The following is a 26,058-nucleotide window of genomic DNA, read 5'->3' on the forward strand; positions in this document are numbered from 1 at the left end:
AGATGCACTGCAGTGATTAGGGAATTTCTTTAACTGAGCATATTTGTTTTCATGAGGTAGGTAGAATCCTCTGTAATTTAGATAATTAGATTGAAATTTGGAGCCATGTCTGGATTCTTAAACTATGGTGATTAATGTGGTTTTTAGGTGATTTTTTCAAGTGGGGAAAAAGAGATGGGTGTGGGATTTATATTGTTATTCTCAGTTGGTATATAAGTATTTGAATATGCAAGACATTGATACCATACAAGAAATACAAGATTTGAAATAGAAGGCATGAAGGCAGTTTGCAGAGGGTGGGTTCGGGGATGGTAAAACTCGCCTAGGTGGCTAGATTAATGGTGATGGTTTCGTGACGGCGTAGTTCGCAGTGAAAAATGGCTACAGTGGTCGCCTTGCTGTTTCTGTGCAGCGAGCACAGTATCGAGAGAAAGAGGTGAGGGAAATAGGGAGAGTGGTAGAGAGGGAGTGAGACATGGGGGTGGTGGCAAGGTGGTGCCTCGCGGGAGTGGCGAGTGAGGTGGTGATGGCTGCTCGAACGGGAGATTGATGGTGCACTAGAGAACTTGACTCCTCGCTCAGTCTGGTCTATGGAGAAGAAAACCAAACAGAGCTGTGCATTAGCAGAGTTTGAAATGAGAGGTTTTTATCTTTGGTATGCTCTTTATTTAATCTTCTTTGAATAAAATTCCGATGGACAAGTGAAATAAACTGAATGAAACTTGGAGAAGAAGTTCTGATTTTTAATATCTTCAGTCGGGGATTGTTGTGATGCCCTTGACAATTGAAATGTGAATACATTATGTTGCTTAGAACACAAGTCAAAAATTTTTAAACTGGAACATAAGTCCCTTATCTAGACTCGAGTTTTTCTAAAATTGTTTTATAAATTCTAGTGTAGTTAACAAAAAGAATAAACTTATGAAAAATGTTAGCTTAAGGTTGGATTCCAGGTAAATATGTGCTATCCCAAACGATGGAATTACATCATGAGTTTCTATATTTTCCTGAACAAATTTACTGAAAATGTTTCCAACACCTAGGGGTTCAAAGATATTCAACTAGAGCTTTAATCTTCAGACTTTCTCATTGTTGCAGTCTCTAAGGGCCCGTTTGTTTCACCTTCTTAAGTGGGATTGGACTGGCTAGGATTATTGTCTCATGTTTGGTAAGCTTGGGGACTAACTTAAATGAGACTAGCCCGGACTCGTGTGGACTATCTCCCTCGTTAGGTCGTCTTAGCGAAACCCCCCGAAAACCACGGGACTGCTAAGACCTGCTTCGTCTCCTTTGTGTCGCTTGGCGTCCTCCCTTTGCGAAGACTTTGCTTCGTCTGCGTTGCGTCCTCTCTCCAACGAGATCACAGCACCACACCAAGACGGTACGCCGCGCAGGTGGAGACGTTTCCGACGGACTCGCCGGTCAAGAGCAAGCTCTGCAAGGTCATTCTGGTGGTGCAGAGGGCGCAGGGCGATCCATTTTCAAGAGACTAGTTGCAGGCGGAGGCACCCAGCAGGACTCGAAGGCGTTGGGTGGGGGAAGGAAGTTGCCGGTGTGGCGGAGGTACTCGAGGCCGACGAGGCGAAGGCCCTGGATGAAGTATTGGCATCCGGTGTTGAGATCGTAACGGCGGCGGTTATGGGAGACCATTCCCTCATCTCAAATCCGAGAGAACTATGACGGCGGCGGTTATGGGAGACCATTCCCTCGGAGGCGTTGGTTTTGATTTGATCTCAAAGTATGGAACTGGGTTGTGATTTGATCTAAAGTATGGAACTGGGTTTCGAAGAAGAGGAAGAGCTTTCAGAAAAAAGAAGGAAAAAATGAGAGAAGTAAGAATAAAATATTAAAAGAGATATAGATAAATTAATATAATATTAGAATTTATTATTTATCCTGTTTCTTAGTCCGACACTGCACCAAACGCTTCACTAAGTTAGTCCAGCTTAGTCTAGTCTAAGCCAGTCCAATTTAGTCCCTGCAGCTAGTCCAGTCCGAGACAGTCCGGTGCAACAAACGCACCCTAATGGTTCAGTTAATCCTATTAGGCTATTGTTAGATCAATTAAAAGAGTGTTTTAGCCTATTGATAGTGTATTGTCTTATATACTTTCTCATTGTTAGATCAGTTGTGATTCTGTGTAGTTCATCTTTCTAGGTGTAAAATTGTTCATACAATCTCACTTTTTCATCTAATTAGTGAGCCCAAAAAGAAAATTTTTAACATTTTAAATCCTAATTATCTCCATTTCAGCCAATGCATATTTTTTCCACCTAAAAGTCTTTGATGCATGTCCTTATTTTTTTTTTTTTTTTTAAGTATTGAAACATACATTGTTTGAAATTTGTTGAGTGCTTGAAACTTTAGAAGTTAAGTCTTTCATTCCTTCCTCCTCCACCTCTTCATCCTTGCTAGACCGCGAATTGAAACTAAAAGTTGCTCATCCAAATCAATTTCAGTTCACTCAAATCGTTAGAACCCTAAAACCCAAATTTCTCCAGATCATTCCAAAATTCAACGTCAAACACAAAACCCAGATCCCTAAACTCACTTGATAACGTGTCAAAGGTTGGGTACTAGGTCGAAATTTTGTTGGATAGGAACCCATAAACAAATATGAGGAAGTATGTGAATCATCACTCAACAAGGGTGATTGGTGATAGAAATTGGGTTATTCCATTCATTACTGGCTTTATCATATTCATTACCCTTTTTTCTTAAAAGGGTTTTGGCTTTGGAAGGAGATGGAGATCGGTGACAATGATCGGAGTTCGTCGCTCTATGGATGATCCCAGTTTAGCGCTGGTTTTCAACACCGGTGATTTGTAGGGTTTTGGGGGCGTGAATTTTTGGGGATTTCGTTTGGATTTCTGGGTAGGCAGCTGTCACCTCTATTCAACTTAAATTTATTTCCCTTTTTTTTTTCTCAAATTTGTTTGATGGAAAGATTGTTTTATCCTTTACTAAACAGTTGTTAGGATTAATAGTTTTGATTTCTTTTGAATTTATTTTTTATTTTATTTTGAAGCCCGGAATTTTGGAAGGACTGTCTATGTACACCAGATGCTCCTGACATTTCAAAAAAGGTAACTTCCCAAACACTGATGTTTCACTTTTTTACTGGTATATGTAATCCATTGAGTTATGTAACTTTATTAATATTCGTTTACCATGCAAGTTAAATTGTTTTTTTTTGGTTTGTCAATAATTTTTCTTTTCTACTCTACATCCTGGATTAAGAGGTTGCCATGTCAAGGAGTTCAAGTTTTGCTTAATAGATAACAGTTGTTTTTAAGCTTAGGCTGTAATTTGTATGGTCTTGATCATGTCTTTTATTTTGGTGGCAGTTAGGTGTCACTAGGTGGTCTACTAAAGCAGTTAGGTGTCACTAGTGTCACTAGGTGTCACTAGGTTGATTGGTGGTGGGGAATTGTAGAGGGATATGGTAGACATAAGTATAATTGGAATGGATACAAGAGGCTCTTTCAGATGGTACATGCCTGTTTTATATAAATACCTTTTTTTCACTTGCAGAAGCTTTTTTCTCTCAATGGGCATATAAACACCTGTGGTTAATTGTTTTGCAATCTTTGTGGTCATTTTTATTCTTTCCATGGTTTCCTGTAATGCTTGGCAAAGTTTTGAGATTTAGTCTCTCCAATGTGGGAACCAAGGAACTCACTTCCCCTTCATGCTCTGAATTCACACTCAGTCTGGAGATTATATAATCATTTGGGCATGGTTTCTCTCAGGATAAAGCTTCTGTCTGGCTATATATATGGAATTGGGTTTGTGTAATTAATGTCAAATAATTGAGTTCAACATAGTTATATTCCTTGGCTTAAGTTTTCATCTTTCTTCCTTCGTTTTTCAAAAGAGGTTAATTTTATACTCAGTTTTTAAGAATTATGTATGGTAGTTGTTAAATAATTGGGGCATTTGAAAGTCCTTGCTTCTGTAATTGTGAGATGATTATTGTGTTTCGCTTTATTTAATTATAATATAGGGGTGATGGAAAATTTAATTTATGCAGGTGTTTTCATTTTTCTTCCTAGCTATCAATTTGGTTTTGCACATGATGCCAAAAAGAACTAGGAATAGCAAAAGAAATTAGATGGTACAAGATCATACTTCTAGAAGTCCCCGCAGTGGAGCGCGGGCATTTTTGCTAGTGTACTCGAAAAGGCTTATAAGGTAAGACCACCTTATCCTTGGAAACAAATTTCTTTTTTAATTTAGAATCTGGTTTTCATGCATTTTATTTTCATGTTGTTTTTGCTGGTGTGTTTAGTTGCTTCATTATGCTTGTTCCTACTTTTCCTTCGGAGGACGTCAAAAACCTGTTTGTTGTGGTTTAGGAAAAAACAATTTATGATTAGATACATTCTCTATATGTCTTGAGGTGCAAGTGTAGTTTTTTTCCTCATCTTTCCTCCATTATGAAGTTGCTCTCCTCATATTGTTCTGGTCATTTCATATTATCCCCTATGCTACCACCTTACATTATGTTAATGTTCCGTTGATTACAAATTATGCACTTCATTCCTGACCAGTAAAACGCTCTGCCTTGGTTCGATCAACGTTTAGGCTCTTGACATAAAACTAAATGCAATCTATGTCATTGGGTATGGAGGATGTTCTTCCCGCATATATTGGGATTGAGCATGCAACTATTATTTCATAGTTGGAATCTGTCTCATATGACCCTTTGTTTCTGGACAATTGATGGCTGTATGCACCTTGTCCATGTCACCAAGCCGTACTCGCCAAGTTTTAACTCCCCATTTCTTGTAGATGACAGCTCTCATTGAAGGAGAGTTCTCTCTACCCCAACTCCTTTTTTTTTATGACAAGGCTAATAATTGTTTCGTCCTTTTTGGGGTTTTTGTTCTTTCCAAAATTAAAAGCTGAACAAACGGTACCTAATTCATGAAGGTTGATACGTTTCTTAGTATTTGACACTTTGTTGGTGTCCGGACGTTTACGGACATGTTTGATCCCTGCCAGTGAAAACGGTTGTTTTTTATGAAACAGAGACTCTGGCAGTTGGGAAACCCGTAGTAGCCAATGCTGTGCTCTTCTCCAATTACTCAATGGAGGAGTTCTGTGCTGTGTCTATTGTCAGAGAGGTTGGTACAGTTAAGTTACAGATGAGACAACTCATTGTTATTATGGTATCGTAAACAGACTGTGCAACTCAAAAGAAAACGGAAAAAACCCGTAATTGTGTGAGATAAACCTGAGAATACTGTTTCCGGCAAGGGATGGGCTGCAGTGAGTGAAGAGACCTTTTTAAAGACGGCAAGGGTCGAAACGTTTTGGAGGAGGTTTCGGCGGTTGGGCTTGTCGTCGAAACTGACTTCCTTGAAGCAGAAGAAGCTCCTCCTCGCTGTTGTGCATTTGCAGACGACTGCCATTGTCCGACATTGCCATCAATCACAGAGAATCTCTTAGCGATAGAGAGAGCAACTCCCAGTGTTTGTAATTTCATTTGCAACTGAAATGTACTGACGGACTTCTTGTGTTGTGGTATTTTTTGGTGGAAGAGGATCCTCTACTGATCTCAGGATAGGGATCCTCCTGACCAACCCATCAAGACCGTTCAAATTTAATTCAGCAGCTCCAATTATTATGACTTTAAGAGGGACTCCTGTTTGGAGTCATTGGATTAAATTTGAATGGTCCGGATGGGTTGGTCAGGAGAAGCCCCATCCTGAGCTCAGGAGAGAATCCTCTTCCACCAAAAACATCCTTACCACTGATTGCTCACTTGCAAGTTGCAACTGGGTTGGTACGCCACCTTCAAGTCGTGGCCTTGAATCTCTCTTACATCGCGGTCACCGTTCCTCCTCACCTACCTACGCTATCAGCAAAAAAATGAATGGTTTGTGTTTGATATGTTAAAAAATCTGTCTCCTCACCTTGACAGAAGCCGGGCAAGTATTAAGTCGTTCACACGAGTGTTGGTAACACCAACTTGTTTCCCTATTTATGTGAATGTAATGAGTTCTAGTTTTCGATCGAATTTATACCGACAGACGAAAACTACTACAATTAAGGAGAGAAGTCGTTTCCTACTATTAAAAGTGTTGTCGATGATACACTGCTTGTGTTGTATCTATATGATGATTATGGCTCAAATCACTAGTGACCCTCAAAACATCTTGACCGCCAACTGGTCCTCTGCCTCCAATTCTGACATTTCCAACTAGGTTGGCGTTAAGAAATATTATAAAGACAAATCTCGTTTCATCCTTGTAATTCTATGCTGTTTGTTTTGATTGAGTGTGAACTGAAGACTACAATTCCACTTTTGCGCATCTTCAGCTATGTGCACAAAATGGATAGAACTCGTCGGCTAGCAGCAGCACATATTATTAAGAAAGGATCAGTTTTGGGTTTCTTGTAATGTAATCATTTGCCTACATTAGTGGAGCAATTAGTGCTGATGGTGGAACACTAAGTGCTGATAGTAGAGCAAGCAATTAGTGGAGTTGGTAGCAATAGCGGAATCAGGAATTATTTGGTGGGCGGGCTACTAAAATTATTACTTTTAATTAAACTACCAATACCTTTTTAAACCCAATTTACTACCTAAACTACTTTCACAAACCCAATTCAATATAAATTTATCTTTACACCTATTTAGAAAATAAAAACCCAAAATCAATATTCTGCCACTCCTAAGTGGTACACATCACTCAATCTTTTATGAGATTAGCATCGAACAACACTGCCAGCCATAACATTCATTTTAAGTGTTCATTGAATTTTTCCACATCAAAGTTGATGGAGACGAAGATTATCTCAAACTCTGTCTTCCACTCTAAGCATTTCATAAAGGCTCACCAGCTGAGGGTAGCCTTCCAATGCCTACACCAATTTGTAGAGAAGTAGAGGCACACATTATATGACAGTAAGGGTACCTAATAATCTCACAAACAAAACAAGATTATGTTTTGATAATCAAGAGAAACATTTCACCTCTAAAAATGAAGGCATATTTTCTATGCCTGCTTGAACCTCATGTTCCTATATTTTCATGGTTAAAATATTTTCAACATCCAACAACCGAATTAAATTATGAAAAAATAATATTGATTGGAACAAGAGGAAGAAGGGGAAGCTTTTGGAGGCTACACATTTTTTTTAAATTTAAAATCCCATATATGTTTCTACTAGTAATTATACTTTCGAAAATGTGCTGATTTTGTTCCTAAATCCTAAAAAAATTGAAATCAAACTTGGATAAATCGATTCATACTTTAGTTTGATCATTGTTCAGAAAGAGCTTGTTTTTCTCTATGTTAGGGTTTGATTATTGGTTGTAGATTATTAATAAATTTTAGTTTTATTAATTGGGTTATTATACAAGATGGTATCTGAGATTTGCATAATCAATATAAATGGTCTCTGAGATTTGCATGATCAATAGAAATGGTCCCTGAGATTGAAAATCAATAGGAATGGTCCTTGAGATTGTCTACCATCCATGATTTTGGTCATTCCGTTAAAAATGATTTTGGGCAATTTTCAAAGCTTTGTAACTCAATCGTTTCTTAACCAAATTCGACCCATAATATATCAAAATGAAGATAGGAAAGTGTAGAATAAGATTATACCTATTTGGAAGTTCAATGGTTGCCGGAGATGGCCGGAAAATAGCCTAAAAGGTGACTGGTTCGCGGGAAAACTGGAAAACTCGACAAAAACTGGGTAAAATTTAAACGTTCATAACTTCTTCAATACTCAACCAAATCGAGTGATTCAAAAACAAAAAAAATACTTCTTGACGAGACGAAGAGAATTGTACCTTTTTCTAAGGCTAACTTGCCGTGGTTTGGTTGGACAATGGCTCAAAAGTGGCTAACCATCTTTGAGTTAGCCACTTTCGAGCAGCTTTACAGCCAAACCACAGCGATTTAGCAGTAAAAAAAAGATACCATCCTGTTCTTCTGGTCAAGAATTATGATTTTCGTTTTTGAATCAATTGATTTCGTTGAGTATTGAATTAGTTATGAACGTTTAAATTTTACCCAGTTTCCGGCGAGTTTTCCAGTTTTCCCGCAGACCAGTCACCTTTCAGGCTATTTTCTGATCATCTCTGGCAATCATTGGGCTTCCAAATAGGTATAATCTTGTTCTACACTTTTGTATCTTCATTTTGATATATTATGGGTCGAATTTGGTTAAGAATCGATTGAGTTATGAAACTTTGAAAATTGCTCAAAGAGTTTTTAACGGAAGAACCAAAATCATGGATGGTGGACAATTTCAGGAACCATTTCAATTGATTTTCAATCTCATGGACCATTTATATTGATTATGCAAATCCCAGGAATCATTTTGTATAATAACCCTTATTAATTTCATCTTGTACTAAATAGTAATTAAGTAATAGGGTATAAAAGACAATTCATATTTAAAATTTAAGTTCAATGTAGAGAGAGAATATATGAGATCAAATAAAGTTTAAGTTGGTAGAGCAATCAGTGCGCACCAGACGGTGGAACTTTAGTGGAATAAGTTAGGTCCAAGTCCTCCTTACTTCAGCAATTAGTGCGCACCAGACACTGGATATTATATATATTATCCAGTGGAAAGGATCATAATCAGGTCAAACGAAGCTCCATAGGCTTCCGTGCATAGCTCAGCGCCTAAGAAGCCCATCGGCTGTTCAACTTCCTATTCCCGATGCCACCAGCTGCTCCCCAGCTACATTCGAGCTCCCAGCAGATACCCAACAGTTCGACCCAACAAACCTTGACGACCTTCTTTTGTGGTTTTCTTTATTCGGATATTATAAATTTCTTTCGACTTGTACGGACATTCAAATATATATTATAAATAAATAATTTCTTTGTTTATAATTTAATTAAAATAATTACAAAAAATAATCAAAATATGTAATTAAAAAAAACATATATAAATAAAGAGATAAAAAAAACAAAACAAAAAAAACCTTTTCCCAACGAAAGATCTTCGACGCATAAGATTAAAAGCAAGGAAAGCTTTCGTCGTGCATCTGCTTTGAGTACTTGTGTCCGTATAGTCTGGTGTCGATTCGGTGTGCTTATACTCTTACAAATATAATCACCATGACCGAACTTGGCACCGACGATCCGTAAACTTCGCAGAACTAGTAGCCTTGTCTTCAGGCTCGAGAACCCGAAGGCCGAGACGTGTTCCTTCCTCGGCCACAGTTGTAAGATCAAGAAGTCAGTAGCACTTTCAACGCAGTATCAAAAATTTTACTCATCGGCCGACGAGTTGGCATGCCCCACACACAACCGAAGGACGTAGTTAGCTTATTAATTATTCGGCCTGCATGCCATGTAAACTTAGTAGTTTTTAGGGCCAACAATTTGATATGTAAAAAATCCAAATCACAAGTCTTCGTTTGACTAGTCGAAGTCTCCTCACTTCGACATAGAAGCCGGACTTAGACTATTCCTCCTCGCCTAGCTAAGCTATCAGCAAAAAAATGAATGGTGTGTGTTTGATTGAGAAAACATCCAAATCACAAGTCTTCTTTTGACTAGTCTAAGTCTCCTCTCTTCGATGTAGAAGCCGGGGAAGTCTAAGTCTTGCACAAGGTTTGCTAACACAACTTGTTTCCCTATTTTATGTGAATATAATGAGTTCAAGTTTTCTATCGAATTAAAGACGAAAGACGAAAGCTAATAGAATTAAGAAGAGTATATATACACTGCGTACATACAGAGGAGAGAAGTCATTTCCTACTGTCAAAATGTTGTCGATGATACACTGCAGGTTTTATATATATATGACGATTATGGCTAATTACTTTACTGCAGGTGCATTAGCAATAGCTCATACCAATTTCAACACAGATCAGTCTGCGCTTCTTGCTCTCAAAGCTCACATCACTAGTGACCCTCAAAACATCTTGACCGCCAACTGGTCCTCTGCCTCCAATTCCAACATTTGCAACTGGGTTGGCGTTACCTGTGGTGCTCGCCACCACAGAGTCACGGCCTTAAATCTCTCATACATGGGTCTTGCCGGAGTTATTCCTCCGCATCTAGGCAACCTCTCATTTCTCGTTGAGTTGGGCCTCATGAATAATAGTTTTCATGGTCCCCTACCCCAAGAACTGTCTCGTTTGCGCCGGTTGAAGAAGATTAACTTTGGAAACAACAACTTTATGGGAACCATTCCTTCGTGTTTTGGGTCATTCGCTAAACTTCAGTCCTTCGGATTGCACGGTAATAGCTTCTCTGGTTTCATACCCGCTGCTATCTGCAACTTATCTACGCTCGAAATAATTAATCTAAGCAGGAACCAACTATCGGGTACGTACATACCACCAGTACCTAGGAATATAAATTAACGATTGCTTGCTTCATCATTACATTTTGATATATTTGTTACATTTTAACATCTATATAAGATGTATAACAATCATCTCGTTTGGTTTCTTTTTTTTTTGTTTTTTTCCTTCTTTTTTGTTGGCATGCATGCACATATTTAACAGGCAGCATACCCAGAGAAATAGGCAACTTAACAATGGTGAAGAGCATATACCTTGGCCACAACAAGTTCGAAGGTATACTGTATGCCTTAGGTTTTGTTACATGTATACTAGCAGATGCTCACACACATTGTGTGTGAACAATTTCATTTCATTTTATTTTTGTTACATGTATTCTAAAAAAAGAAATCAATTATGAAAATTGGGACAATGATGAGCAGTTTCTTCTAAAGTAGGCATGTTTTTTATTTACTATTTTATTTTATTTTTAATTTTTTTAATAGGGCATGCTATAGTGACCCGGCTGTGAGGTTGCCGTAAATAACAACAAAAGTTATGTTCATGTAATTACTAAATTGCCCATATATATATATATATATATATATTTTTTGTGCAGTTTTGGTGTGAGTGTTAAAATTGTAATTTCATATAGTTTTGGTTGAGAGCGAGTTCTATTAATAGGTACTAGGTAATTTAGAGACAAGCCCCTTCTTAGCAGGAATCTCGTTCCACTTTAGCAAAAATGAAATGAGAGGACTATCATAGGAATCATATATTTGATGTGTAAGACCCTCATATTCTGAAGCAAAAAAGAGAATATATATAGTGAGTACATGGTCATTATAATGTTATTCCACTTTTGCTACAGTAGAACGAGATTCCCAGTAAAAAGCTATTCCTATATATGTTTACATGATTTTAACAATATATTCGGATTTATTTATAGAACTTCCAAATGAGATGGGCAGTTTAGGTCAGCTGGAGGAGTTGTTTGTGCTGTACAATGCCCTAAAAGGCTCTGCTCTTGTGCCTGTCCTCAACATATCTTCTTTGACTTATTTGATTCTATACGAAAACAACATGAGTGGCAGTCTTCCGGACAATATATGTGAGCATCTTCCGAGTATTCGACAGTTTAATTTGGGTAAAAACCAACTTGACGGTCTGATTCCCTCCAAACTGTGGCAATGCAAAGAGCTTCGTGAATTGGTATTAGAGTATAACAATTTCCGTGGAAGCATACCCAAAAGTCTTGGCAATTTGACATACTTAACCAGTATTTATCTTGGTTCCAATAATTTAACAGGTAATAAATTTGGGGGCGTTTCATAATCAATTTGTTTTTAGTTTTTAGTTAAACTGAAAGTTAATGCAAACGTGCTAAAATTGTGACAGGTACAATACCAGATGAGATTGGTAATCTTCCACAGTTACAGATGTTGGGAGTGGATAATAATAATCTCAATGGCGTCATCCCATCCAAACTCTTCAATCTTTCCACGATAAGAAGAATAGGGCTTTCTATTAATCAGCTCTCAGGTAGCCTCCCAGCAAACATAGGGCTTAGCGTTCCAAACCTAGAAATCCTTGATGTATCCAAAAATAACCTCGTGTCCGGACTACTCCCTAACCTCTCCAATGCTTCCAAGCTCAGGGTGCTAGACATGAGCACAAACTCATTTACCGGGTTTCTTCCTAACACGCTCTGTTCCTTGAAGAACCTTGAGTATCTTTTATTGTACTTGAATAATTTAACAATTGATGCTTCTACTCCACAAGCAGCAAGCATTCTCTCTTGCTTGTTTAATCTTAGAAATTTGACAAGATTAGACTTGGGAGATAATCCACTAAACAGCACAATACCAGCTTCTCGAGGGAATCTCTCTGCGTCACTCCTATATGTTGATTTAATTAGTTCCAACATCAGGGGTAACATTCCAGTTGATATTGGCAACTTGAGCAGCTTGATATCATTAAACCTGGTAAACAACCAGTTGAGTGGGGCAATTCCAACTTCAATACAAAGGCTACAAAATCTCCAGGGTTTGTATTTGAAGGATAACGAACTACGAGGACATATCCCATATGAACTCTGCCAACTAAAAAACCTAGCCGAGTTAATTTTGGGTGGTAATCGGCTCTCTGGTTCTATTCCTTCCTGCTTGGGTACTTTGGCCGTAGCTCTAAGATATTTATCGTTAGGGTCCAATTTGTTAACTTCAAAAATACCATCTTCCTTGTGGGAACTCAAGTATATATTGCACCTAAACTTGTCATCCAATTCTCTAGTTGGACCACTCTCAGAAGACATCGGAAACTTGAAAGATGTCGTGGGTATGGACTTGTCAAATAACCATTTCTCTGGAAACATTCCCGGCAGCATTGGGGGTCTTCAGAATATGATTGATTTCTCCTTGGCAAACAATTATTTAGAAGGCCCTATTCCCAGTTCATTTAAAACCTTGCTAAGCCTAGAATTCTTGGATTTGTCCAAAAACAATCTATCTGGAGTGATCCCAAAGTCATTGGAAGCACTCTCGCATCTCATGCATTTAAATTTGTCTTTCAACAAACTCCAAGGAGAAATTCCAACAGGCGGGCCATTCGGAAACTTCTCTGCTGATTCATTTGTATCAAACGGTGCGCTCTGCGGTGCTTCCCGACTCCACGTTCCATTGTGCAAATATAAAACACAAGTTAAGTCAAATTGGAGGAAAGCTAAATATATCATCTCAGGGGTCATGTCAGTAATACTCCTAGCGGCTGCTGCATTGATTATGATACTATGTAAGAAAAGGAATGTTGAACTTGTAAGAGAAACTGCCTCGCTACATCAAGTTCTTTGGAGAAGAGTTTCACGCCTAGAACTTGTAAAGGCGACAAATGGATTTCATGAGACTAACTTACTTGGCACAGGGGGTTTTGGCTCAGTGTACAGAGGAGCACTTTCAGATGGGATAAATATCGCCGTCAAGGTTTTCAATTTACAGCTAGAAGGGGCATTCAAGAGTTTTGATAAGGAATGTGAAATGCTAAGCAATATCCGTCACCGGAATCTTATTAAAATCATAAGTTGCTGTGACGAACTTGATTTCAAAGCCTTGATACTTCAATTGATGCCTAATGGAAGCCTCGAAAAGTGGTTGTATTCTCCAAACCGCTCCATGAATATCCTGCAGAGGTTGGACATAATGAAAGATGTTGCATTGGCACTAGAATATCTTCATCATGGTTACTCAATACCTGTTGTTCATTGTGATGTGAAACCAAGCAATATACTACTAGATGATGATATGGTTGCACATGTTGCTGATTTTGGCATTGCAAGACTCATCCGCGGTGGAGATTCGATGACTGAAACCATGACCCTAGCCACAGTTGGATATATGGCTCCAGGTGATGTATTTTGTTTAATCTTGTATATGTTGGTCTTATTAGGAGTTATAATTTTCTTTTTATCATATATAACTAAATTCACATACAAATTTTGCAGAGTTTGGGATGGAAGGAATCATTTCGACGAGAGGGGATGTGTATAGTTTTGGTATTGTACTCATGGAGACATTCACAAAAAGGAAGCCAACGGATGAGATGTTTGTTGAGGAAATGAATTTAAGGCAATGGATTGCAGATTCATTTTTTCCAGATGCTGCTATAGATGAAGTTGTGGATGCCGATATACTTGGAATGGAGGAAGATGGTGATTTCGTGAGCAGGAGGGATTGCTTATCATCCGTTATGAGATTAGCTTTAGCTTGCTCTGCCGCATTGCCGGAAGAAAGGATTAACATGAAAGATGCCGTAGTCACACTCAATAAAATCAAGGGTAAGTATTTGAAGGACTCTGGAGGAGTGAATTCATAGTTCTTTGTTCTCTATATTTTCGGATCCATTTTCTTATTGTTGTTTTTTATCTTCAAAAACTACATTATTTTCTTATAGTGACGGATATGAAAATATGACGATATTCCTAAAATTGAATTGACATACCTGTATGCAATGAGACCAGTAGTACCAAGATTGCAATTCCAATTACACGGGTCATGGGAGCACAATTTTATTTCAGTTAATATATCAGGAAGTGACAAACTTCTAAACTTCTACACATGCCCTTGACAAAAAATTATAGGGCAGTGAGGCTACTACTCTAGATCAATAAATTTACTATTTAAGTTGGGTTTTTCGGCTGCTTCACCAATATGTGCTCATTTTTTTAACAAAGGGAACGAAGTTACTCCAATTTTCAGCTGTAAAGATCTTTTCATTCATTCTGTAAAATGTAACTGATCTTACAGCTTTGGCCTGGGAATGGTAATAGTTAGCATGTATTTGCCATAAACCAACGTGCAAGAGAAAAGCAGATGTGTGAACACGCAACACAGAAAGGGCAAAAGAAGAAGTGTTTAACCAAAGCTATCAGAAGCCATATTTTTCTAGTTATAAGACACTTGCAATATCCAATATATGTCGAATAGAAATAAATGTTAGCTGAAATTTGATTATGTTCTTGAGCAAAGGAAGAACTTACCCTGTCAAATCCTTCATTGGTACTTCTCCCGATCAAATGTACCCCTTTCTTTGAAACACTCCATATCTGGTGCAAATCGGATCATGTTAGACTACATTGGAATTGTATAATATACCCAATAAACAAAGCATAAGGCCAGACATTTTATCGAAGAAACCAATTGACTGACAGAATTGTAAACAGCACAAGCCACCACTAGGCACTACCACCACCCACCGGTGTAAATGGACAGACCATGCCAATCTAAAGTAGCACGACACTAAAATACAGTATAGTGATAAAATTCTATTTTTGTTGTTTAGTAATATCAAATTATCAATTGTATTCCAAATTTCATTAAAACAGAAAGATGGTTATTGATCAACTTGTCATATATTTCTTCTTTATTATCTGAGAATGAATTATAAGATAGTAAAAGAAGCCAATTAAAGATTTAGCTGAGAATGAATTATAAGATACTAAAAGAAGCCTAAAAAACAGATCAATAATACCCAATATCTGTAATACTGAAAAAGCAGATTAACCTGTTCCAAGCCCATGTTGAACCTAGAGACCCTGCACGACCTGCTGTGCCAAGCACAGCTGCATGGGCTAGTCCTACCTAACTTAAAAGCTTGAATTATACAAATTAAATTTCTAAAGTAAGTTAAAAAAAGTACCAACAAAGCAACAAGCTAAGGAAGCATTATTAATTAACAGGCCCCGTACTTGTTGGCGTAATTCTTCTGGACTGCAAAGATAGGATGCCAGGTTATCACCATCCATCATTTCTAAGCAGCTGCAATAAAATATTTAATACGTGAACATGGTAGAATAGATACATTTAAAATCAAGCAAATGTGTAAGCAACCCTAATTATCAAGTTGGACAATGAACAAAATTCCAGTCAAAACCTTAAAACTTGGAATCTTACGAAACATGCAAAGCAGCTCCATGATGAGACAAAATTGAAGCAACAGGATCATAACCATCTCTAAGAGCACTGTTGTAGTATCAAGCTGTAAGTTCAGCAGGGTGTGCTCTCATCTGGTACCACCAATTTTAGCTGCCAATAGAATAGAATTTTGCTTCTATTCTTGATATTTCTTTAGAATGTTAGCTGCCTTTGTAAGAATATCATCTGCATGATGGAGCAACCAACCACTGTACCATTCCTACAACAAGTCAAGCCACTGTCAGATCTCCTAACCTCCACATTGTTTTCCAATAAGTTTAATTATGTTATGTCAAGTATTGCATGATAAAGAACCATACATGATTTTAATTTCCACTTATACATCCATAACTGTCCTTAGTTTACTAACCAGTACATCCTATGATGGTTTTTTTTCTTTCTAGAAGACAAGCATCAATGCATTTCAGTCTTAATCAAATTGCATCTAACTTAGTGCAGTTTCTGAAGAACCCATTCCATTGTCATGACTTCATATTAAATCATTAAAACATATCTACTTTTAATCATGTTGTGTAAGAGTATTTAAGACTCCAGTAGCAAACAGTCTGCAAGTATAACCCCTAGAAGCAAATGAATTAGTTATAAGAAAAGTTCCACTAAAGATTGAAAATATATATTGCAGGCCCACGTTGTTTACAGGCACCTACACATAAGTGTTTCCTGGGTAAAGAAACAATGTGGTAGTTCAAGGATGAAAGACAAACAATGATTTCGTGCAATTTACACTAGGCTTCAGTTATGCAGAAATTTTTCATGGGAAATAATAAAGCAAGCTGCTTCCTTCAGTTTCATACAAGGAAAAAACACCCATAATCGAGTGTGAACTGAAGCCTAAAATTCCACATTTGGGCATCTCCAGCTGTGCAACACAAATTACCAATATTGTTAAATTTCAATGATGATGTTTGGTTATCATGATGTTTCACCGAAATCACATGTTAAGACTTTGCCTTGTCTTGGCATTCCAACTCCCAACTCTTTTAAAATTGTAACTTTGGGGATATTCCAATCTCCAAAGTCAACACCTTCATCAGTTTGAAAATCAAGTTTTTGTTCTTCAGTAACAATATCTGGAATTGTGCCTAGACTGCATCTAGAGCTAGTGCTGGCCATTGAATTAGATCTAAATAATCCATAAAGTTCACAATTTAGGTAAACAAAATACAAAAAACTTAAATGCTTCACCTTCCTTGTGTATTCGCTAAACTCCTTCCCCGCTCATGCCTCTTCTGGGACTTATTGTTTAGAACACACCATACTGTTTGGTTGGGGAGTCGAACAAACAAACTTAGAAGATTAACAAATAAGATAAACTGTATAATGAAAGACTGACGATGAACCTGACTTGCAAATTAAGAAGATGCTAATGCAATTACCACTCAGTTGGCTCTGATACCAAATGGGGATGAAAGCTATCTATTGACGATGATAGAAAGAATTGAATAAACGATTGGTCGGTATTTACCTTGAATTTGAGATACTTAATGAATTGACTGGGAATAAAATCAGTGATGATCATCATAATAAAATAATGAATTAAAATTAATGATACAGATGTAGATTTGAAAATAATTTTATTTGAAAACTAGATTGTTGACTTACAAATTTGTCTACTGACAATTGATGAGGAAAACAATGGTGCTTGCAGGCATCCTTGATGGAAAATTAAAATACAAGTGTTTATAATTTTGACTGGATATGAGATGGAGCTGAATATTGGCTTCTGTTCTTCTTGAGAATTCGCAGAAGTCTCAGCTATGCGGTTACAACCCTAATTTTCTTTGAATAATGAATTCTGCTTTTGTAGGAGAATGACTCTTGATGGATGGAGTAGGAATCCCGACTTGCATGTGCTAAAAGCTATAAAGGCTGGCGAATGATGATGCTTTTTACTGTGGAATCACACTGCTTCTTTTGAAATGGTGGATGAATAGTAAAATTGATTTTACTATTCATGAATAATGTCTTGTTGGAATGATTGCTGCTACTGCTGATGCTTCTTTTGGTGATAATATCACATGGCTTCTATTGTAGGATTTACATGGGTAAAACTTGAAATTATTACAAATTATTACATTTTCAAATTTCAAACGAGTCTTAGGAATCCTGATAATCAGCCCACTTGATTGGTTAAGACGAACCGTCTGATGAGTCGGAGCTTGTTTCTTCTTCTTCATTGTGTAGCAAAGCTGCTTCTGCTATGAGCTTGTCGGCTAATTCTTTGAGTTGTGAGGATTTCTCTTTTTTCTTTGAATTAGAAGTCTTGGATGACTTGGATTTCCCTTTGAGGGATGATGAAGGACTAATGTATGATAAGGATTGTGTTTGATCGGGAATTTCTGGCAATGCCTTTGCTATTGGTGGAGAAATCATTGGGACAGGAACAATGGGAAAATCTGATAAGACCAGGTTGATGATTTTTTGATGATCAAATTTATCCCACCATTTGACCCACCGAGAACGATAAACTTCACCTGTTTCAATTTCATAATTTCATTTCATAATCCAAGGGACTTTGTATTTGGCCATAAACAACGGTAGAAGTGAAATTCTGTCATTGAAACGGTTGCGATCAAATTTTTTCTGGAAACCATTTGAGAGGATTTACATGAGATCTTCTGGTAGTCAACTGGCTGTTGGGCTGTGAGTAGACCATCATGTGGGAAATTATGATGGAAAATTTAGTCTGAAATTTCTGTCAATAGTAATAAACCATGAATGACTAAAGTCAGTTGTTTGATGAAGGAAAATGTTGGTCTAGGCTTGGATGTAATCATAATAATTGTAGTGATTATTGGGGATGAGAACATGTTGAGTGTGAAGAGATTTGGTTTGATAAAGGGGGATTCCCCATTCTGGTTTTGAAAGAAATCTTCCAATGTGGAGGGAATGGTAAAGGATCTTGTTTTCATGGGTGTTGCTAAAGATTGGTTTTATAGCAATACTTTCTGTCTTGCTAAGAATGGCTAGGTAATATTTGAGGGTTTTGAAGGATTCAATTGGTAGGTGATGAAAGTTTGGGGGAAAAAGAATTTTGGCTATTTTATCTGGGGATTGTTTTTTATCAATATTGTGAGGGATGCTGAAAAGGTATTCCATTGGATTTTCCTTAACATAAGGAGATGTTTTAGCAAAGCTAGGTGTTCTGGTTGTTGAAAGGGATGGTATAGATGAATAGGGATCATAAGGATTGGTTAATGCCTTTTGATAATTTGGTCTGAGGTTGCCATTTGTGGAACCTAAGGGAGTAAAATGGTTGGTGATGGCTAAGGCCGATGAGGAATCGGGAATAGATTCCTGTTTTATTGGTGGTGGAGGTGGTAGAGTGGCTGGAAGCCTTCTTTGGCTATTGCTTTTGTCTGTCATTCTTCCCCTGCAATAATTCTCTGGTTGGGAAATCGGGGATGCTATGGTGGCTGCCTTTAATGTATTCAATATCAAAATAAAAATTGTTTAATATGGCTTGCCACTATGCAAAAAATTGTTTTGATGCAATGTTTTGAACATCTTTTTGTAAAACATGTTTTGCAGATTTGGAATTGACTCTAACTAAAAATTTTTGATTTAATAAATCATCTTGAAATTTTCTAATGCATAATACTATACATAATATTTCTTTCTTAATAGTACTATAATTACTTTGTATAGGATTCCAAACTCTTGAATGGAAACGAACAATTTGTTCAGGAGAACCCTGAAAAGGTGAATGTTTGAGGATATCTCCATAATCAATATCAGATGCATTAGTTTCAACAATTTTAAAAGAGTTGGGAGTTGGAATGCCAAGATAAGGCAAAGTTTTAACATGTGATTTGATTTGTTTGACAAATAGAAGTATGAATGGTAGACCATGCTGGAGAATTACTCTTAAGACAATCAAATAATGGTTTACAATGTTGACGAAGATGAGGATAAAATTTAAACACATAATTCAGTGATCCAAGGAATCGTTGAAGTTGAGTTTTATCAGTAATCTGATTAGGAAATTTATCAACGAATTGGATGACTTTATCGATGGATTGGATGGTAGATTGATGGATATTGTATCCTAAAATCTAATGTTAGTTTGAAATAATTTGATTTAGATGGAGAAACAACTAATCCATTGGACTTATTCTAGCAAATAAATGTAAATGTTTCCAATGCCTGTCTATTGACCTTGAGTAAATAAGAACATCATCAATATACATAATTGAGAAATGGCTATATTGATTAAAAATCTCATTCATGATATTTTGAAATTCACTTGGGGCATTTTTAAAGCTGAAAGGCATTACATTCCATTCATAGTGACCGAAAAGAGTTACAATAGCTGTTTTATATTTATCACTTTCATGAATTTGGATTTGCCAAAAACCAGATTTCATATCGAATTTTGAAAAAATAACTGCTTGAGAAAGTCTATTTATCAAATTTCTTTTGTTGGGGATTAGATAGCGAATCCATTCCAAAACTTCATTCAAAGGTTTGTAGTTAATAACTAATCTAGGAGTTCCTCTTTCTAAATCTGCGTTCTTTTGAACATAAAATGCAAGGCATGACCATGGAGATTTACTTTTCCTAATAATCCCTTTATTAAGAAGTTCTTGGATTTTTGTTTTGGAGAATTCCATAACTTCTGGACTCATTTGAATTGGTCTGGCTTTAGTGTGTTGTTTTCTTTTCATCAAAATTCTGAACAGATATCATTAACAAGTTTCATTTGAAAATTATTAATGGTTTCTAACAAAGACTTATTTGTTAGCTGTTCTTCAATTCGTTTTTTTATTAATTTCTTCTTTTAGGAAATTAATTTGTTGTGATTTGTGAGCGATTAAATTAATGGATCGCAATATGCTATCCTTTTGGAGATGTCTTAATTTTTTGAGATCTGTTACCTTGCAGAACTCAAATGTAACTTTCTGTCCTAAAACCTGGGTGGTAATCCTATCGTGATGAACCTTAAAAGGATATATGAGTGCCATAAAAGGGAGACCTAAAATGATGGGATTAGCAATATTTTTTATTAATACAAATGGGGTTTTGAAACAAACATCATTTTGGCAAACATGCGTTTTAGGTATTTCAAAATTTAATTGCATTGGCGATTGGTTAGCAGCACTAAGTATTTCGTTTGACTTTTGAAAATACTTTGCGTGTGTGTGTGTGTAAAAGCCCCTTCTTAGCTGGGATCATGTTCAACTTCAACAAAAAATGGGATGAGAGGACTATCATAGGATCTTATATTCACCGTGTAAGATCCTTGTACTCTAGAGCAAAAAAAAGGTCCTATATAATGAGTCTATGGTCCGTAGAATGTATCCCACTTTTGCTACGGTACCACTGGATTCCCACTAAGAAGCTGCTCCTATATATGTATACATGATTTTAACAACATACACGGATTGCTTTTATAGAACTTCCGAACGAGATAGGCAGTTTAGGTCAACTGGAGGAGTTGTTTGTGCAGTACAATGCCCTAAAAGGCTCTGCTTTTGTGCCTGTCCTCAACACATCTTCTTTGACCACTTTCACACTATTCGGGAACTACATGAGTGGCAGTCTTTCGGACAATAAATGTGAGCATCTTCCGAGTGTTCGATGAATTGATTTGGCTCAAAACCAGTTTGACGGTCTGATTCCCTCCAAACTGTGGCAATGCAAAGAGCTTCGTGAAATTTTTTTAGGGTCTAACAATTTCCATGGAAGCATACCCAAGAATCTTGGCAATTTGACCTACTTAAGCAATATTTTTCTACATGACAATAATTTAGAAGGTAATAAATTGGGGGGTGTTTTACAATCATTTTGTTTTTAGTTTTTAGTTAAATTGAAGTTAGAAAGTTAATGCAAACATGCTGAAATTATGACAGGTAAAATACTAGATGAGATTGGTGATCTTCCACAGTTAGAGACTTTGTCACTGGGCAGTAATATTCTCTATGGGGCCATCCCATCCAAACGCTTCAATCTCTCCACGATAAGAGAAATAGCGCTTTCTTCTAATCAGCTATCAGGTGGCCTCCCAGCAAACATAGGTCTTAACGTTCCAAACCTAGAATTCCTTTATGTAGCCAGAAACAACCTCGTGGTCGGACTACTCCCTAACCTCTCCAATGCTTCCAAGCTCAGGGAGCTAGACATGAGTGTAAACTCATTTACCGAGTTTCTTCCTATCACACTATATTCCTTGAAAAACCTCGAGTACCTTAACTTGTACTCGAATAATTTGACGATTGATGCTTCTACTCCACAAGCAAAAAGAACTCTCTCGCTTGTTTAATCTTAGAAATTTGACAGGATTATCCTTGGCAGAAAATCCACTAAACACCATAATTCCAGCTTCTCGTGGGAACATCTCTACGTCACTCGTAACTGTTGATTTAAGCATTTCCAACATCAAGGGTAACATTCCCGTTGATATTGCCAACTTGAGCAACTTGATAGCATTAGACTTGGGAAACAATTAGTTGAGCGGAGCAATTCCAACTCCAACTCCAACTCCAAGGCTACAAAATCTCCAAGTTTTGTATTTGAATGATAACGAATTGCGAGGACATATCCCATATGAACTCTATCAACTAAACAACCTAGCCGAGTTACGTTTGGATGGTAATCAGCTCTCTGGTTCTATTCCATCCTGCTTGGGTACTTTGTCAGTAGCTCTAAGAAGTCTATCATTAGGTTCCAATTTGTTAACTTCTAAAATACCATCTTCCTCATGGGAACTTAAGTATACATCATACTTGAACTTGTCATCCAATTCTCTAGTTGGACCACTCTCAAAAGACATCCGAAAGTTGAAAGATGTGGTGGATATGGATTTATCAAATAACTCGGGAAACATTCCCCGTAGCCTTGGAGGTCTTCTGAATATGATTAATTTCTCCTTGGCAAACAATAAACTTGAAGGCCATATTCCCAGTTCATTTGAAACCATGCTAAGCCTAGTCTTCTTGGATTTGTCCACAAACAATCTATCTGGAGAGATCCCAAAGTCATTGGAAGCACTTCTGTATCTCAAGCATCTGAATCTGTCTTTCAACAAACTCCAAGGAGAAATTCCAAATGGCGGGCCTTTTGGAAATTCTCTGCTGATTCATTTATATCAAACGGTGCACTCTATGGTGCTTCCCCACTCCATGTTCCACGGTGCAAAAATAGAACAAAAGTTAAGCCAAATTGGAGGAAAGCTAAACATATCATCTCAGGGGTTATATATCAGTAATACTCCTAGCGACCGCTGCATTGATTCTGATACTACGTAAGAAAAGGAATGTCGAAGTTGTTAGAGAAACTGCCTTGCTACATCAAGTTCTTTGGATAAGAGTTTCGCACCTAGAACTTTTAAAGGCAACAAATGGATTTCATGAGAGTAACTTACTAGGCACCAGGGGGGTTTGGCTCAGTATACAAAGAAACACTTTCAGACGGGATAGATATCGTTGTCAAGGTTTTCAATTTACAGCTAGAAGGGGCATCCAAGAGTTTTGATAAGGAATGTGAAATGCTAAGCAATATCCGTCACCAGAATCTTATTAAAATCATAAGTTGTTGCGATGAACTTGATTTCAAAGCCCTGATACTTCAATTGATGCCTAATGGAAGCCTCGAAAAGTGGTTGTATTCTCCATACCGCTCCCTAACTATCCTGCAAAGGTTAGACATAATGAAAGATGTTGCATTGGCACTAGAATATCTTCATCATGTTTACTCGATACCTATCGTTCATTATGATGTGAAAGCAAGCAATATACTACCAGATGATGATATGATTGCATATGTTGCTGATTTTGGCATTGCAAGACTCATCAGAGGTGGAGATTCGATGACAGAGACCATAACCCTAGCCACAGTTGGATATATATGGCTCCAGGTGATGTATTTTCTCAATTTTGTATATTTGGTCCTAGTAAGAGTTATAATTTTCTTTTTATCACATATAACTAAATTCACATGCAAATTTTGCAGAGTTTGGGATGGAAGGAAGCATTTCGACAAGAGGGGATGTGTATAGTTTTGGTATTGTACTCATGGAGACATTCATAAAAAGGAAGCCAACAGATGAGATGTTTGTTGGGGAAATGGATTTAAAGCAATGGATTGCAGATTCATTATTTCCAGATGCTGCAATAGGTGAAGTCGTGGATGCCGATATACTTGGGGTGGAGGAAGATACTGATTTCATGAGCTGGAGGGATTGCTTATCATCCGTTATGAGATTAGCTTTAGCTTGTTCTGCAGCATTGCCGGGAGAAAGGATTAACATGAAAAATGCTGCAATCACACTCACCAAAATCAAGACTAAGTACTTGAAGGACTGTGGAGAAGTGAACTCTTAGTTCTTTTTGTTCTCTATATTTTCGGATCCATTTTCTTATTGTTGTTTTCAATCTGCAAAGACTACATTATTTTCTCATGGTGACGGATATGACAATATGACGATATTCCTAAAATTGAAATGTCGTACCTGGATTTGTCAATGCAATGAGACCAGTAGTATCAAAATTGCAATTCCAATTATTCTTCCCATATTTGGTAGTAAAGCATTCAGTTTCTACGGCTAACCAAATCCGTTTCAAAAATTTACAATTCCAGCTCAAGAATGCCTGTAATGGGAATGCAAAGTTATTTCAGTCAACATATCAGGAAGTTACAAACTTCTACACATGCCCTTGTCAAAATATTATAGGGCAGTGAGGCTGCTCCTTTAGGTAGTTCAATAAACTTACTGGTAAGTTGGGTTTTTTGGCTGCTTTACCAATTTGTGCTCATCTTTTTAACAAAAGGAACGAAGTTACTCCAATTTTGAGCCCTAAAGATCTTATCATTCATTCTGAAATATGTAAATGATCTTACTGCTTCGGCCTGAGAATGGTAATAGTTAGCATGTATTTGCCATAAACCAAATTGCAGGAGAAAAGCAAACGCGTGAATACACATGACAGAATGGGCAAAAGAAAAAGTGGTTAACTAGCTGTCAGAAGCCATGTGTTTCTAGTTATATGACATTTGCAATATCCAATATATGTCTAACAGAAATAAATGGTACCCGGAAGTTTCTTTTGTTACTGAGCAAAGGAATTTACCCTGTCAAATCGTTCCATCGATATTTCTCCCGATCAAATGTACCCCTTTCTTTAAAACACTCCAGATCTGGTGCAAATCGAATCATTTTAGATTACATTGGAATTGTATAATATTTTAAATATACAATAAACAAAGCATGAGGCCAGACATATTATAGAAAAAAGCCATCAGTAAGCCACCATTACCACCACCCAGCAGTGTAAATGGACAGACCCTGCCAATCCAAAGTAGTAAGATACTGATATACAGTATAGTGATGCATTTCTATATTTGTTTTCTATTAATGTCGAAATTGTATTCCAAATTTCAATAAAACTGAAAATGATTATTGATGAACTTGTCATATGTTTCTTCTTTATTATCCGGGCAAGACTAGCGTCTAGCAATTTTTAGAACCTTGCTACTACATGAACTTTTTTGGTCCGCCATGACCTTATTTAATGTCATCAGTTTAAGGTAAGAAATAGTGGCAAAACCTCTTTGGTTAGCCATGTATTCTGCACATCCACACAGATAATTTATGATTCAAACCCCATTAATATACACCCTGATCCTGATTAATTTAGGGGTGTGTTTACTTTTCACACACCCCATGATAATTTCAGTTCGTTGATCTTCTTCAATTCATCCGATTCGACGGTCGAAAATTAAAAAGGTGTGTGAGAAGTAAAATGAGGTGTGTGAATATCACATCCCTTAATTTAACCACACACCATGTCCTCCTTACCCATTAATTTTTTTTCCTCTTCCTTACCCATTAATTAACTGACCACAAATGTTACCTTCAAAGGAGAAATTTTACGAGGTACCGGGTACACAAGATAGCTGGTGTTACCCACGAATGGCACATGAGACCTGGGTTTCTTCTTTTTATATTTCGCATGTTGGCACTTGAGTTACCATCTTCCTATTTGGTCCTTAATCCTCAACTTTTCAGAAAATAAAGTTAAATAAAACACAGAACCTAGATTCTCGTTCTGGGTCTTCGACCTCCACCCCACCCCACCCATCTACCCCTCACCTATCTCTCTTTTTCCCTTCCTCTTCCTATTTTTAATTCTACTCCTCCCTTACGCCGGAGAAGGATCTTACAAATTACCAAGGACACTCCTACGCTTTGATTTGAGATCGGTGACTGCAGATCTGAAGGTCAGAATTGTCGTCAATCGTTCTCAAGTACCATGCAAAGCTAAGAATGGAAGAGGAGAAAGGAAAAGGTAGGAAGCGAGA

At 37.2% G+C, this 26,058-nt stretch overlaps 1 protein-coding gene and 2 pseudogenes across 1 annotated transcript; 2 read left to right on the forward strand and 1 right to left on the reverse strand.

The window, feature by feature from the left end:
- The first annotated feature begins 9,679 nt into the window (after positions 1-9,679).
- On the forward strand, positions 9,680-14,140 carry LOC137715999 (probable LRR receptor-like serine/threonine-protein kinase At3g47570). The gene is made up of 6 exons (XM_068455389.1): positions 9,680-10,316; positions 10,499-10,570; positions 11,223-11,582; positions 11,672-12,437; positions 12,513-13,672; positions 13,770-14,140. The coding sequence occupies exons 1-6, from the start codon at positions 9,752-9,754 to the stop codon at positions 14,138-14,140; spliced, it is 3,294 nt and encodes a 1,097-aa protein (XP_068311490.1). The 5' UTR covers positions 9,680-9,751.
- Positions 14,141-14,679: 539 nt separating this feature from the next.
- LOC137714461 (inactive beta-amylase 4, chloroplastic-like) overlaps positions 14,680-26,058 on the reverse strand; it is a 55,812-nt pseudogene continuing 44,433 nt past the window's right edge.
- On the forward strand, positions 18,105-24,080 carry LOC137715534 (probable LRR receptor-like serine/threonine-protein kinase At3g47570; annotated as a pseudogene).

Source organism: Pyrus communis, chromosome 14 (genome assembly GCF_963583255.1).
Source record: "Pyrus communis chromosome 14, drPyrComm1.1, whole genome shotgun sequence".
In the NCBI taxonomy this organism is placed as follows: domain Eukaryota; kingdom Viridiplantae; phylum Streptophyta; class Magnoliopsida; order Rosales; family Rosaceae; genus Pyrus; species Pyrus communis.